Raw genomic sequence first — 15032 nt, 5'->3', positions numbered from 1 at the left:
AAAAGGACTGTAGGAAAGAGTGCCTGTAGAAAAGAGTGGAGTGACAGAGGTTCAATGCACAGGGGAAACTCGGGGCTGAGCCCTTTTGCCAGTGTTTCCAGTTAAGAGGGGGTATAAATTTGTAGCAGGAGGAGTAGGAAGGGTCAGTGGCTAGAAGAGAGCTGCAGCAGACATGGGAATATAAAATCTTCCATCTGCCTCTTTATGTCTGTAATTATGATGCCATTGTGTTGCACTGGTTTGATCTGGTGTCATTGACTGCTTTCCTCATATTTGCACAAACATCATCTTCCTCTTGGGTTTGGATTGTGTACAGATCATATATTTCAGCTCATCAAGGTTTCCAAGGTGGCTCCTGAGTTTAAGGAAACTTCTCCTTTAGCTGCTCACTTCCCAGAGCACATGCACAGCTGTGCTGACTGGAGCCTGTTGGTTCCTTCAGAGCTGAAGCTGTAACCAAACCACCAACCACTATGTGGTTGAATCTTTAATGCTACAGGTAAGTATCTCTCATGTAGTGATGTCCTGTTTCTTGCTTTCAAGCTACCAGGGTGACATCGAGCCACTACTGTTTCCTCCAGCAAGAGCCCGTTGGATTAGAGCCATTAGCAAAGTGCGACTGCAGCTTCAACAGGTAGGATGGAGTATTGCTTTGCTCCTTTTCTGAGCTGCTGTGGCTCAAGGTGTCACTTTTTCTTCGTTGTAAGGCACCTCTTACAGTTTTGATGTTTTGCAGACAAAAATTTTATCGAATGTATTGTGTAGGACTCTGCAGCATGCTGTGATGGTTTTAGAGCTCTCTGATTCTACCAGACATTTTTAACATCATTGTGTGGAACTAGAGGTGAATATCAGAAAATATGTAGAAGCTGAGAAGTTAGCTCTGAATTTGTAAATAATTATAATGGTGTTTAGGACTTAAATGGTTTATTCTAAATTGTTTGAAATGAAGACTTTTTTTCCAGGCAACTTGAGGATAGCTTGTTAGTTTAGTAGGAGTTATCTGTATTATTTGTCGTGTGAAAATGTTCCTTGGGAAACTTTACATCAAATATTTTTATATATACTTATTGAAAGTGGGTGTATAGTAAGTCTTGGTATTTCCATCTCAGGAAAGTAAGATTTAAAAATAAATAGTCTTGATTTGGGAAGTCAAAAGAAAAAGGTTGTGACATTTTCTATAACAGTATAAACACTCTTGTTTTAGAAAACAGTGTTTAAGAACCAAAAAAGTTGGATTTAAAAATAAATTCTTATGGTTTTATCCATCTATATGCCCACAGAAAAAAAACATATGGTGTTCATGTTGCCTAGATTTTGCCTGCTAGCCCAAATGCAGAGTTAATATATTTCATTTAGAAATACTTTCTTCTAGACATGACTTGTTTTGTTTTTATAAGAGATTTTACAGTATTTGTCACAATCAGGACTTTCTCTTATGGATTTTTGCAAATTTTCAAGAACTGATTGTTGTTGCTTTGCATCTGGGGAGGCAAAATAGATTTTCTCTTGTCTTATCTGGATTGTGAATGCTTTTTCATGTAACAATGGCTTCATTTCTGAATAGAGAGGATTTGGATCAAAACTCTCAGTATGACATGGAAAACGAAGACCGTCACTAGTATTTAAGAAGAAACAAGCTTCTGCTATGATTTTGTAGAGTATGCAAATGCAAAACAGTTTAATTCTGTGCCTTATGGAAAACAAGTGCACAAACAAGGGACAAGAGGTTCAACACCACCTATCCATGGATCTTTCTCTTTTTTTGAGAGGGTAGAAGGGCCATAATGTGGTTCAGCACTGTTTTGTGATTCTGCTGAATTGGAAGGTTAACAAGCTTTGAGATGATTGTTACTGAAACAGTAGTTTCGTTTTGATAGCAAAATGTCATTATTTGGTTTGCCTTGACCATTGCTGACAACTACTGATTAAAGTTTTCCTCTAAACCAAAAAATACAGGAATTGGAGCTTTCCAGGAGCCTGCTCTGGGGCTTAGCTACCTTCTCTGTCCAAAGACTTTTCCTTACCTCTGCTCTAGGTGTCTCTTGTTCCATGTAAATACATACCTCATGATTAGGACAAGGAATACTGGAATAGTAAAGTGCTACTGCAAAAACAGGACAAAGCCCCACTTGCTCTTCTTGCATTAACTAGATGACCCTTTTTCTTTTAGTCTTTTCTTGCCATGATTTTTAGGCACTTTTCCATCAGCCTGGCTGTTTTTTTTTATTCTCTCTCCTACTCATTTCTTTGTTTTCCCTGAAGTGCAGTGTCCAAAGCTGAATATAGAAATCCAGCTGAGAGCCTGCTCATGTGCACTGTAGAGCACATATATATAACAAGACTTTGTTATCCTGCCTGTGATCCTGATATTCCAAGATATACTGGCTCTCCTGCTGTGATGGTGCTTTTTTTATCACAGGCTATCACTGATGCATAGTTAGCCTTTTACACTTTCCAGAGCTGAGGTTCCTTCTGAAAAATGGTTTTGTCTGTTTTTGCATAGCCTACTTTTGTGTTGGATTACAGCTGAATATGGCTTTGCACGTGTTCTTACAGAATTTGTTGGGTTTTTTTTTTTCATTTTGTAAGCACTTTGTTATCTGTCTCTTCCTTACTGTTTACGTGAACAAATCATTCAAGTTGTCTGTGACAAAACCAAAGCTGATGGTCTGTGTGCTACCAGAGTTGCCTGAAGGGTCTTGCTTGATATATTCTTTGAATTTGGCGACCATGATTATAAATTTTTTACCGGTATGTTTGCATCTATTTGAACAGCTTCATCCAGATCACAGGGTATAAAGGTTCTATTATTCTCTCTCTACCCCTTAGAATCATTTAGCTTGTCATAGAAGGAAGTTAAATGCATTTGACACAGCTCTACTCTTGATGAAACCATGCTCACAGTTATTTCTTTCCTTTTCATGTTCTAGAAGATTTGCAAATAATTTGATTATTTGTTCCAGTCTTCAATCCCCAGGGAACTGGAGTGTGTAAAGTTAGTGCTTTTATGATTATTCAAGACTTTCTCTTACTATTTTTTAAGCATAAATTCTTGCTTTGCTTTTTTCAAATCTTTAAGTGCATTGCCTGTTGCTCAAGTTCTTAGTGTTTAGTGATTATCAGTGTTGCAACCTAGAACCTGAGGATAAATGTTTATCAGAGCCATCTGACTTTACAGACAGATAAGGTGGTTATTTCCTTTATTTTTTTTCTTTACTGCAGCCTCTTTTTAATAACTTTTTAAGCATTTTTCCTTTCAACCCCCCCAAAAATCCAGTATTAATTCTGTCAGCTGCCTGACTGTGCTTGTCTCTTTCACTGAAGACAATTAAGGCATCAAATTTCCAGCCTTCTTAATGCCACCTGATGATACCTCTTCCTATGAATGGCATCCATCCTTCATTTGTCATATTGTGTGTTCATTGCTAGATGTTTAGTTTTGTGCTTCAGCCTTTTGATTCCTTTCCTGTGCAATCATTTTTTTCCTTAGAAACTTCTTCAGGAAGAGAGTTCAAGCCCTCCTAGAAGGCAGGAGGTTTCTTAACTGGCACAAGTTCTGATTTTTGTCCAGTGATGTTGTTTCATTAGCTGTTAACAGCTGCCTGAACTCCCTGGCCCTTTAAGCCTCTTTCTCTTGAGCTCTAGACACTGACTTTCTGAGTTTTTATTAGTTTGTGTTCTTGAATCACATAGCGTTTTCTAGCTTGTCTTCTCTTCTTTTCCTTCTAAGGTATCAGGACGACTCTCACAGTTTCCTCACATGTATTTGCATCCTCATTTCTCTCTGCACTTATGCTCAAATATGGAAGAGCATCTCTGCTAGTTGCTTTCTGTGCAAGCTGAGTCATAGATTTTGTTTGAAAGTCAGTGATACAAAGACAGACTTTCAGATGAGGATCAGGACTTTAAAGGTCCCAATGGTGATAGTCTAAGCAGGTGATTCTCTTGGTAGCTAGAAAAGATTATGTCTCATTTCTCTGGTCACTGTATTAACATCTTTCCATCTTCTGTCATTACCTAATAGCTTTCAAGAGGACTATCCTTGTTTGTTCCAGCACTTTAGGTGGTTATGTCCTTAGCATTGGAAGGGATGTCTCCTGCACATTTCTGTGTTCCTCTTTCTCTGTAACATTTCATGAACACACACAGAGCTCCACCTCACAGATCTGAGGGGCTGGACTCCTATCACATAGACTAATGAAATGATTCTTGTAACCCTTAATTGTTAATGATCTGACTGACATTTGAAAGAATAAAGAAAAAGTCCAAAAAAGAAAAAGACACCCAAGAAGTTTCCATACGTGATGTGATTATAAATCCCCTGAGCAATTCAGCCTCCTACCTGGGAAAAGATTAATATTTATGTGAATAATGTACATGCATCCTACATTCTGACCATGAGTCAGAGAAATATAGTATTTTAATTAAGACTTGACAGTTACAAAATGGCACAGGAATTTGTAACTGTGCATGTTAAAAAAGCTTTGTTGTAGCATGCACATACATTTTGTTCTTCACTTCTGCTGTTTTTCTTGTTCTCTTTCTCTGGGAAGAGGAAACTTAATTATGCCATAATCAACTATGGTTTTCAGCCCTGCAAGGAATGACTCAGTAATCCTCACCTTCACACTTAGAACTTTGACTACAAAGAAGGATTAATTGATAGCTCATCTGCTGCAGTCCCTCAGTGGGAGCTTCTTTTCCAGAAGAAGAACAACCACGTAGCTATTGCATCTTCAGCTTGCAGCTCTCAGTAACTGAAATAGCCTCCAGCTAGGGACACAGCTATGTGACTTCTAAAATTATACAAATTTGAATCTGACTTTTGTATAACAGAAGAATTGGGAGACCAAAGAAGAGCAAAAATTCTGTTAAATCATCAAATTACCTCTCTTACCAACTCCTTTAAGTATATTTAAGTATTAGTAGAGGGTATGAGATCTGGCATTTTCTCCACTTACATTCAATTTATTGAGGGGGGAAAAAGTCTTGTGCATAATTTTCCTCTCTCATGTCAGCATATTAAATACATCAATTGATGTGTTTTTGTTTCAAAACCAAAGTAACAGGAGCAATATTTCCTCCTTTTTTAAATAATGCCATTTTGTACCAATTATTTTGATTTAACTTTTGTCTTTCGCTGTTAAATGTCAATAGTCTTTTCTTCTTGACTGATACATAATCAGGTCACAAACTGAGATGGCAGATGTAGTTCATGACAGTAATTTTCTGGAACATGAAGATCACTTGCAGTATCAGGGTCTCAAGGGGGTTTTCCTTTAGTGTTGCAAGTACCCAGTCATATCCTTAGTCTGATTTTCTCATGCTCTATAGCTTCACCTCTGATCAAGCACCTGCAAATATTTAAGAACTGTGAGGGTCTCAGTTTTAAAAGCGCTGGTCCTGGGAGGATGATATGTTGGTGATTTTGTATTGTGAAACCCTATTTTGATTTTGAGAAAGCAAGCTGTTGGTGCGAAGCACCACTATTCCCTTCATACGCAACAGTGGGAGCCCCTAAGGAGTCCTTGCTGAACTTAAAAGTCATGGTGAAGAGACCAGCAGGATCTGGTACCAGTTTTGGTTGCAGCTTTGATTGTAAGTGTCTGCCCGTCCCTGTGTGAAATTAACCTCACCTAATGTGAACCCAGGCACTCTGATCTGTAAAACCAGGTACTGTGCACCTGTAGAGTACAAACTGTTTTGAGCCAATTAGTAAAAGACTGGAAGCTGTTCCTTTCTACCTCTCATGGATTTTGCAGTCCATGCAATAATTTACTTTTGGCATTTTATTTCCCTTAAGCTTTGTTGCCTAGGTGTCTCTTTATCAGTCCCGTGAAGATGAGTAAGCTCTGCATTTTCAAAACCTCCCACACAGTGGCAAACAAGCAAACTGAAGCACTGTAACTCTTAACAGAGAGTTACTAGAAACTTCTCTTCGTGCAGAAAAAATACATCTCCAGTTAAATATTTTCCTTCCTTTCTATCTAATGATCTGTGGAGGTTATTTTAACCTCCACCAAAATACCAGCATTCCTGATCAAGTGTTCTAGGGATCAGTGTTGGTGGGGATCTGTAGAACATTCTTGTGGTCATGAATTTGCTATTCCTACCCCTCAGGTGGAGATCCTGTTGGTCAGGCATGGTCCGAGAGTTGTTGCCAGCAGTACTGCAGACTGGTGTTAGGTGGCTATAGTAGTCAATCCTTTCTGAAAATGCAGCTTTTAGATCTCTTAGGGATTGCAGAACAATAGTTATTTAGAAAGCATTCAAATACAGAAGTACTGGTAACTGTCTCCTCATGCTATAATCTTGGCTCTCTTTGTTGCATCTGAGTTTGTAGGCTGGCAAGTCTCCTGAGACTCTCCAAAGTCATTTGTGCCTTTCCCAAGGCAGCTTTTAGTGTGGGGTGATTCCCTGGTGTTTGAACAATTTATGTCTGTTTTTGCCTCTCTGTCAGCTGATAGGCTGTGCTCAAATGAGGAAAAGATTCTTTTGTTTCCAAATGTCTTAAATAAAATACCTGCATATTCACATCTGTTTGGGATAAAAGCCATTTTTATTTATCCTTTCTGAAATTCCCTAGGATCTACTATGTTTTTTTAATGTGCTTTACAATGAACATTATTTTAGAGCAAAGCAATAATTATTTCTATGTACACACCAGAAAATAGTGTTGTGCCTTCATTAGCTGCTGTTGTGATTTTTGAGCAGCTGTTTGATAACGTTACCTCCAGTGGAAAAGATCAGCAGCATTTGCCCTTTTAGAGTAGTTAAGAGAAATGCTTTTGAAGCAATGTGCAATGTTTTCCATGATGACTGCAGCAGCTCGGAGCCTGCTCAGTTGCTAACAGGACTTTCTGCAAGCTTCTCCGAACATATCAATATATTGATACTCATTTCTACTGAAACCCAGTTTTGGTGTTGATGATCTGTATCCCCTGGTGAACTGGGCATCACTCCCATTCAGTTTTTTCAATATCTTCTTGTTGCTGGTTAGGAAAAAACCCAAACTAATCTAGGAGGTTTTGCTTCTCTAGACTTGTGTTGTAAACTGTACACATCTGTAAGTCAAAATTGTTTTGAAGCCTTTAAATGGGAATCCAATGTTAGTTTGTTTTTCTTCCAAAGTTTGTTCCATTTATTTGCTTAAAAAGAAAGACAAGGTGATTGTGCAACATCTGGGATATAGTTTACAAACATGGTATGTTCCACAATCAGATGCATCTCTTTCTTTGTGGCAGTACTGCACATTATCTTCAGGTAATCCAGTTTGGCTGAACTCTTTGCTTCTCTAAGGTCATAATGACAACACTGGTTGCAAATAGACTGTCATGATACCTATTAATTTTCTTGAGGGAGGTATGTCTAGAATAAGGGAGGAATAAGACTCTTGTTCCTGATCTAAATACTGAGTGACACTGAGATTTTAACCTAGGTTTGCCATGATTTAGAAAAGTGCATTGACTGCTAAGATATAACTCTCCTTCAGGAATTGTTTTCTTCTCTGCGCTTCCTCAACTGTTTGAACATCTTAGACCAGAGAAATATTCAAATTCGTTATGGTCGTGTAAAGCAAGTTTTGATTGTGGCAAGTTGGTGTTTTCTGAAGGAAAAGGTATCTTAGTCACCTTTCTTCCTCTCCATGCAAGTGTACCTCTGCTGATCAGAGAGCAAGATGTGGGTGGCAGCAGTGAGCTGGCAATGTGGATAGATGACCTTTGTCTTGTACAACTCCTGGATTCTTGGTAAGACTGTGTATCCATGATTTCTGCTTTTTTTTCTCTGGCAGCATTTGTCAAAGGCTATCAGGTCACAGCAGTTTCTGTGGTGGTTATGTCCAGAAATGACCTGAGTGTGGCAGGCTGAAGGAACTATCTGTGTGCACATAGGTCATCCCTCTGAACTGAGGTAAACTACAGTAAACTCTTTTCTCTTGTCTGATGCTGCCCAGTGTCAGCATTCATGTTTGTACCAAGACTCTTCCAAAAACCTTCTAGACCAAGTGATTGTCTTTTCTCAGGACCTGCTGCAGTGGTGAATCTTTCAGTAAAAATGAAACCCAGATCTGTATGAAGAGTGGACCAAGTCCTCTAAAGGCCGTAGAAGAACACTAGAAATGGACTGAGACAATCGTTCCCACCTTACACAAAACTCCCCCCTTTGCACGTTTTTTTGGGGATATAATGGCGAACAGAATTGCAGCAATGTGCTCTGGTGATAGAGGTCGTGTCTGATTTGGAATGGGGCACAGAAACCTGTGTGTCCTGATCACATCGACATGACACTCATGCCTGGTGCTTATCAGGAAAAATTGTGAGTTTCATCTGACACTGGAGTAAGCCGGTTGCTTCTGCTCAAAATAGGGGTGCAATGGGAGAGGTGGGTTGGGGGACTCCTACCTGCCACATACGCAGCTCTTAAAAATAGCATTGGCTGTTGGGAGAGCCAGAGTTAACACTCTTTATTTTTAAGGATCTGTGTGGGAGGAGGGGATATTTCCCAGTTCTGTGTATTACTGAAGCAATCTGTACAAGAAATGCTGCACCAGAGAGATAGCAGTGGGCTTCAGCTTACAAAGCACAAGAGTTGAAAAGATGAGCTAACCAGCACTGGCTGAGAGCATCATAAATGAAGCAATAACTATTCATGCAATGTTAGTAATTGCATTGAATAATAACATAACTTCATAGGAAAAGCCAGAAGGTCAGACAAAAGGTACTAGGACTTTACAATTTTTGCTTTTAGTATTGCTTTTCTCTCAGTTGTTTCTTCTTTTCCAAGCTGTGTTGTTACACAACTTGTTTAGATGTAGGGCAGGGTTGCCTTGCATGCTTCTGAGCCAATTTTTGGAGTCATGTATGGGTTGTGTAACTGAAGTCTTCCAGTACTGTGCATCCAGATTGAAGTAAGGTGATTGCTTTGTTCCTCCTCAGATTGTAAAAGTGGTATTCAAAGGTCATAAAGCTGTTAATATTGCATGATACAATGCCTGTAGACATCACTACTCCAGTTCTGCATGGTCCTACATAGCATGTAAAATTGAATAATAGAATCATAAGATGGCTTGCATTGGAAGGGACCTTAAAGATGATCTAATTCTAATGCCCCTGCCTTGGCCAGGGACACCTTCCACTAGACCAGGTTGCTCAAAGCCCCCAACCTGACCTTGAACACTGCCAAGGACGGGGCATTCACAGCTTCTTTGGCCAATCTGTGCAAGAGCCTCACCATCCTCACAGTAAGGAATTTCTTCCTAATATCTAATCTAAACCTACTGTCTTCAGCTTGAAACAATTTTTCTTTGTCCTGTCACTTGCGAATAGTCCTTCTCCATCTTCCTTGTGGGCTCCCTTCAGGTACTGGGAAGGCCACAATCGGGTCACCCTGGAACTTTATCTTTTCTGGGCTGCACAATCCCAACTCTCTCAGCCATGATCCATCCCTCTGATCATCTTGGTGGCCTCCTCTGGGCTCACTCCAGCAGGTCCCTGTCCCTCCCATGCTGGGAGCCCAGAGCTGGATGCAGTGCTCCAGGTGGGTCTCAGCAGAGCAGAGCAGAGGGGCAGAATGCCCTCCCTGCCCTGCTGCCCACAGGGCTCTGGATGCAGCCCAGGACACGTTTGGCTCTCTGGGCTGTGAGTGCCATGGCCAGGCCATGTGCAGCCTCTCACCCACAGCACCCCCAAGCCCTTCTGGGCAGGGCTGCTCTGGGTCTGTTCATTTCACAGCCTGTGCTGGTAACAGGGGTTGTCCCAGCCCAGGTGCAGCACCAGCACTTGGCCTTGTTAAACCTAATGACATTCCCATTGCCCACTCTTCCAGCTTGTCTGGGTCCCTCTGGATGGCATCCTGTCCTTCAGGTGTGTCAGCTGGAAGCAGAGTAACATTTTTATTTTCTGCATAGAATTCAAGCAGGTCTTGTGATGCAGGAAACGAATGCTGCCTGTTAGGATGTAGTTCTTACTGAGTTAATAAGAACTTTCTTTGCATCCAGACTCATTTCTTGGCATTCAGATGGGATTTTTAAGCCATCTGATAGACACACATGTGTTGTCTGCTCATATTTAGTCTGGATAGTTCTGGGACATTGTGGAGGACCAATCAGATGAGCTGGATTTGGATCAAACTGTGGGTTCATTTCTATTGCTTTGATTGTTAATGACTGACACTTTCAAAAGGGCTTTTCTGTGGTTCCCCACTGGTTTAATTTGAAATCTGGAGGTGGTAAAGGTGGGACCAGTTCTTCCTTTCCTCGGTTTTTGAATCTGTAGGAAAAGGCCTGCAGCCTTTCCTGGCAGTCTATGAGTTGGGCTTATAACATACCTCCTCTGCTGAAGGAGAACATTAGTGTATCAATATCTGTTCTGCGGGAGGAATTTCCTGAGGTTGTTGACAGCTCTATCCTTTGTGTGCTGTAAAACTAAAGATAATTTAGGCATAAAGCTGGGGTGAAATCCCAAATGTAGCTTGAGATTCTCATCTGTTGCTCAAGTGAGCAGTTACCACATGCTGGAGGGACTGAGGTAAATCTGAGTGCAATTATTGGGGTGCTCTAGGCAGGGAGTGTCTTGCTCCCTGGGTGGCTTTTGCTTTCAGGTTTGCAGGATGATGTATTACCAGGTGAGCAGTGGTGCTGCCCTCTGGACTATGGGGTAATGTGCTCAAAACAGGAATATCCTGTTTAAGCTGTGTTTATGCATTCAATCAGTAAGAGAGGGAAGGGCTATTCTGGGTAGCTGTAAACTCATTTAGTCTGCCCTCACTAGGAGGGCTGTAGAAATAGTTATGAAAAGAAAACTTTGCCTGGCAAATGGGAAATTACTAAAATTAATTGCTTTATGCTCCATGCTGTACTGTGGCAAGCAAGGTAGGCAATAGGTCTCTTCTGCCTGTATTTCTGTAATATTTCTAATATGACATGTAGGAAACCAGCAAATGATTTGGAGAAAATGGGGACTATTGCAAACATCAGAGAATACAAGTTGGAGAGGGGACATTAAGGTGGCCCAGGGTGGGAAGATGCTGAGGTTGTGTGAGATGAGACTAAAAAAGTATGGCTCAGCTTAGTAGACTGGAAGCTGAGAGCAGATGTTGCTGCCATGTACTAATAGAGCATGGGAGTAAATATTGGCAAGTTTGCAGCTATTTAAGTGAAAGGTTAATGTTAGCACAAGAACAGAAGGGCATAAGAAACAAACCCAGGCTAGAAATCAGAAAGTGATTTTTCTAATTGTTAGTGAACAGCTTCCAAATTGGTTCCTTCACCCTTTCTAATTAATCTGAAACCAGGGCTTTTTATGAATGCTGTTATATGACAGTTGCCTGTGGGAGCAAAGAATAGGGACTTCATCATCCAGCCAGCCTCTTAAGTAGGCTGTCAGAAATGTCCATGGAACCACAGCCTCTGTCACTGTTCCTCATGGCATGGCCTCCCTGTGCTCACTCTACCCGTCTGCCTGCCTTTGCTGTCAAGCTGCCACATTGCAGGACCCTGTGGGTTTCCAAACACAACTAGAAGTGTGTAGGAAAGGTATTTGCTACTTAGAAGCTCTCGCTGAAGTGAAATTGTGAAAATCACGTTGCAGCCCTTCTTGAGTGGTGGCTTTTCCATACAGCTGCACAGCAGATACTAAGGATGCTAGAATGCGTGAGGGGTTTCTTGAAGAATGGGTGTCCTTAGTGACTCATGCCTAGTAATGAACCTGTCACAGATACAGTTTTGTTTTCTGACGAATGTTCAAGCGGTAATAGTTCAGAAAATATGGTATAGTTTGTAAACATGTTTGTTCTTAAATCAGATTTTAGGAATTCCCCATGGGATTTCAATTTCTTATTTAGGCAGTAAATTGCAATTGAATTCATAGTCATTAAAAGTTTTTTAAAAGTTAGCACTTGAAAATTATTTTATAGGAGACCTTGAAAAGCAATAGAGACAAAATCAGCAACATGCACTAAAAAGGATATAATAGAGCTGTCCATCTAGGAGCAAATTTAGATAAATGAATTGGCTCAAGAGTCAATTCATTTAGCCTCACTTGGTTTAATACTTTAGGTTGTTGCATACAAGAGTATTTGAAATACAAATAGAAATTGCTTCATGTGAAAGATCAGTTTATTTTAACCATGTCTCCATCTGGGTTTTATTTTTGTTAATGAGTCAATATTCACCTTGTATTTTAAGACAGCAAACACATTTTTGAGAAACTGTTATTGAGAAACAGGGAGTGCTAAATTTTAATGCAATTTATTTATAATTTTCTATTTTTATTCAGTGTATTATGTTAGTGCAACAGATTGAAATCATGCAAGTTTTTTTTATGGTATGTAACGGGTAGTTGAGAGATACAGTTTTCTCTACACAAATACCTATGGATTGGCTGGTGTATTCACTCTGAATTTTGTTATGCCTAATTTAAGTAATTCAATTTAAAGCAAGTACAACTCTCCTTCATATTTTGTGACATGGATACATGTTACTCCTCCAAATTATATCACTCTATTTTTAGCTTGCAGTAGTAATAGCTTGTTAATATACAACTGTTTACAGCTGCCAAAATCATCCCTTTTTAATCTGGCCTTTACACTCATTTCTTTGGGAGGATGGAATGGTTTCTGTGACCTGGGAGTACTGAACAGTGACAGCAGATATAGAAATAACCCTATCATCCCTGCTCAGTATTTGAGTGTGTGCTTTGGTCCAACTGTGCTTGTCTCTCCCATCACAGACTTTTGCCCAAGGGGCTAATTGGCCTCTCAGTGACTTGACTCAGGTCAGCTGTGTTATCAAAACCTGGTTTGTAGTGCAGTTTTCATCCTCTTGAAGAGGCTTTCTTAGTCCAGGCATTTTTATTTTTTTGAATTAAATTTCTTCCTCTGTCCCTCCCAGTTAGCTGAGCAGGCTGATTGGATTTCCAGAGCCCCTTAATTCAGGCCCAGTGTGGGTCTGTCAAGTGCCTTTACTGGCAGTGTGAAAAGTGTGTCTGAGTTTACTAATATGGGGGTGGTTTCTGGAGTTGGCTTTGTCAGACCCCCAGTTCTTCTTTTTCTTGTTCAGTGTCTGTGTTAATGGTGTCCTCAGAGAGTGGCAGAGGCTTGTATGGGGTTTGCAGCAAGTATTTGTGGGACGTTTGGGATCATTAATCAACTGCTGCCTTCTGCAGGGAATATAAATACACAAAATTATTCCCGCCAAGAAAAAAGCATATTACTTAAGCCAGGAGACATGAAGGTGATGGTAGAATAGTGAACAATTTTTTCTCCCTACTTTTTGAAAGCTGGGGCATATGTAGCAATGAGAAGGAAAATGCTGGTAGAGGACGTAACCTGTTAGCAGAGGTAGCTGGACATTGCTTTGTAGGATTTTTAGTTGTTATTCCCCTGCCATGTTATTACATGATGCTGGACAAGCCACTGTGGCTTTTGAAATTATTTTTCCATTTTCTCTCTCTCAGATTCATGAATTGATTTCTGGTTATTTGATTTGAGATTCTGGAAATGAGTTATCAGAGCAGTAAGTGAAGTAGCTGAAAAGATGGACTTTTCAGTGCTTGATATGCTCCCTTCTTAATTACTTTTGAGAAACCTGGGGTTTGTAGTCCTGAGATGTTGTCCTGAGTGTTCAGAGAAGTTCTTGACCTGATACTGCCCTTGTTCTTCAGTTGTGGGGACTTTCTGACTTCACAGGTATGCTGTCAAAACACCAATTAAGCTTGAATTACTTTAGTAATATGATGAGGAGTGTTCCTGGTTCGCTGCATGTAATGGTGTGTGACTTCGTGTAATGGGAGGGTCTGCTTGTGACACAATGAATAAAGCATGCCATCCTGCTTTGAGTAACACCAAGGAAGCAATGTTAAATAGTTTCTTGTTCAGTGAGCAGAGGGACGTCATCTTCTAGCTGAGAAAGGAGCTTACCTTCAACAAGAGAAAGAAATGTGGAAGTTCATGCTTCCTTGAATGCTACCTTGTAGGATCAATCCACTTACTTCCTTCAGCCAAATCCTTGTGTGTTAGACTGACCTTGCAGAATGTGTAGACAGTTCTGTGAGAGGCAATTTCCATGTTCTCACTGTCAAGTTCAGGTAGGAAAAATGGGCTCTGCAGTGTGTGAACAAAGCTGTTGTGTTGTGGGAAGCAGGGTTGTCCTGCAGACCACCTGTGGGGAGTAATGTACCCTCACACCTTTTAGGCAGCTGTATGTGCTATGGTGTAGTTCCTACCTGAGACAGGCTCTGAAGGATAAAGAGCAATAAAACTTGAGATGTGAAGAGATAAACTAGACCATCTATCTTCTTCAAAATCATGCCTTAAAAATGTGTGCACTTCCACTTGTTAAAACCTTCTGGAAAAGAGATTTTTTAGCTTCCCTTGATAATCTATGCTCACTGCTGATTAAAAGCTTTTCCAGGTGTCTAACCTAGCTTTCCACTGCTGCAAGTTAAGTCTGTTATTTCTTTTTATGTATTTACAATATAAATGCTGAATAGTTTACTTCCCTTGTGCTTCCCTGAAGTTCATGTTGGAAAGCTGTTATGTCTACATTTCATATAATCTGCAACCTTTCATTCCCAGCTTTCTTGATCAAAAAAGCAGTTACAGCTCCAACTGAGAGTCTAAGTACAGGTTTTTCTACACACAGCACATGTCTGTGCCCAGATGCCTTTGCATTTTAGGGATGCTGATTATTTAATTAGATTTGCAATTAACACATTGATTGTAATTTTCCAGTTTCATAGGATATCAAGTCCTTACATTTTGGATGCTGTTAGGAGGGAGAGACATGTAATTTGAAGGAGGAGGCAGCAGAGGGAGAGTTTTCTCTGCTGTAAATCCTTCCATGCTCCCTGTTGACTTAAGGTACTTAAGCTGACTCCAGTCTAAAAGCCAGCATAATAGCTGGTAATAGCTGTTTTCAGAATGGGGTCATCCAGCTGGTTAAAAGTTTCAAGTCACCCGAGTTGCAGAAGGCACCACCATTTTTTCAAGAGTCCATCTTCTTATTGTACTTCATAAATAAAAGTAGAGAA

At 40.3% G+C, this 15032-nt stretch overlaps 1 protein-coding gene across 5 annotated transcripts in view; it reads left to right on the top strand.

Moving 5' to 3' along the window:
• UNC13B (unc-13 homolog B) overlaps window positions 1-15032 on the top strand; it is a 206015-nt gene that overhangs the window by 78751 nt on the left and 112232 nt on the right. For all 5 annotated transcript variants that reach the window (XM_053931585.1, XM_053931584.1, XM_053931583.1 and 2 more), the window contains one exon: window positions 544-634. In XM_053931585.1, coding sequence (XP_053787560.1) covers window positions 544-634 — 91 coding nt within the window. The remainder of the gene's footprint in view (window positions 1-543; window positions 635-15032) is intronic.

The sequence above is a fragment of the Vidua chalybeata genome, chromosome Z (genome assembly GCF_026979565.1).
Source record: "Vidua chalybeata isolate OUT-0048 chromosome Z, bVidCha1 merged haplotype, whole genome shotgun sequence".
Classification (NCBI taxonomy): domain Eukaryota; kingdom Metazoa; phylum Chordata; class Aves; order Passeriformes; family Viduidae; genus Vidua; species Vidua chalybeata.
This window is presented reverse-complemented; position numbering and strand designations above follow the sequence as displayed.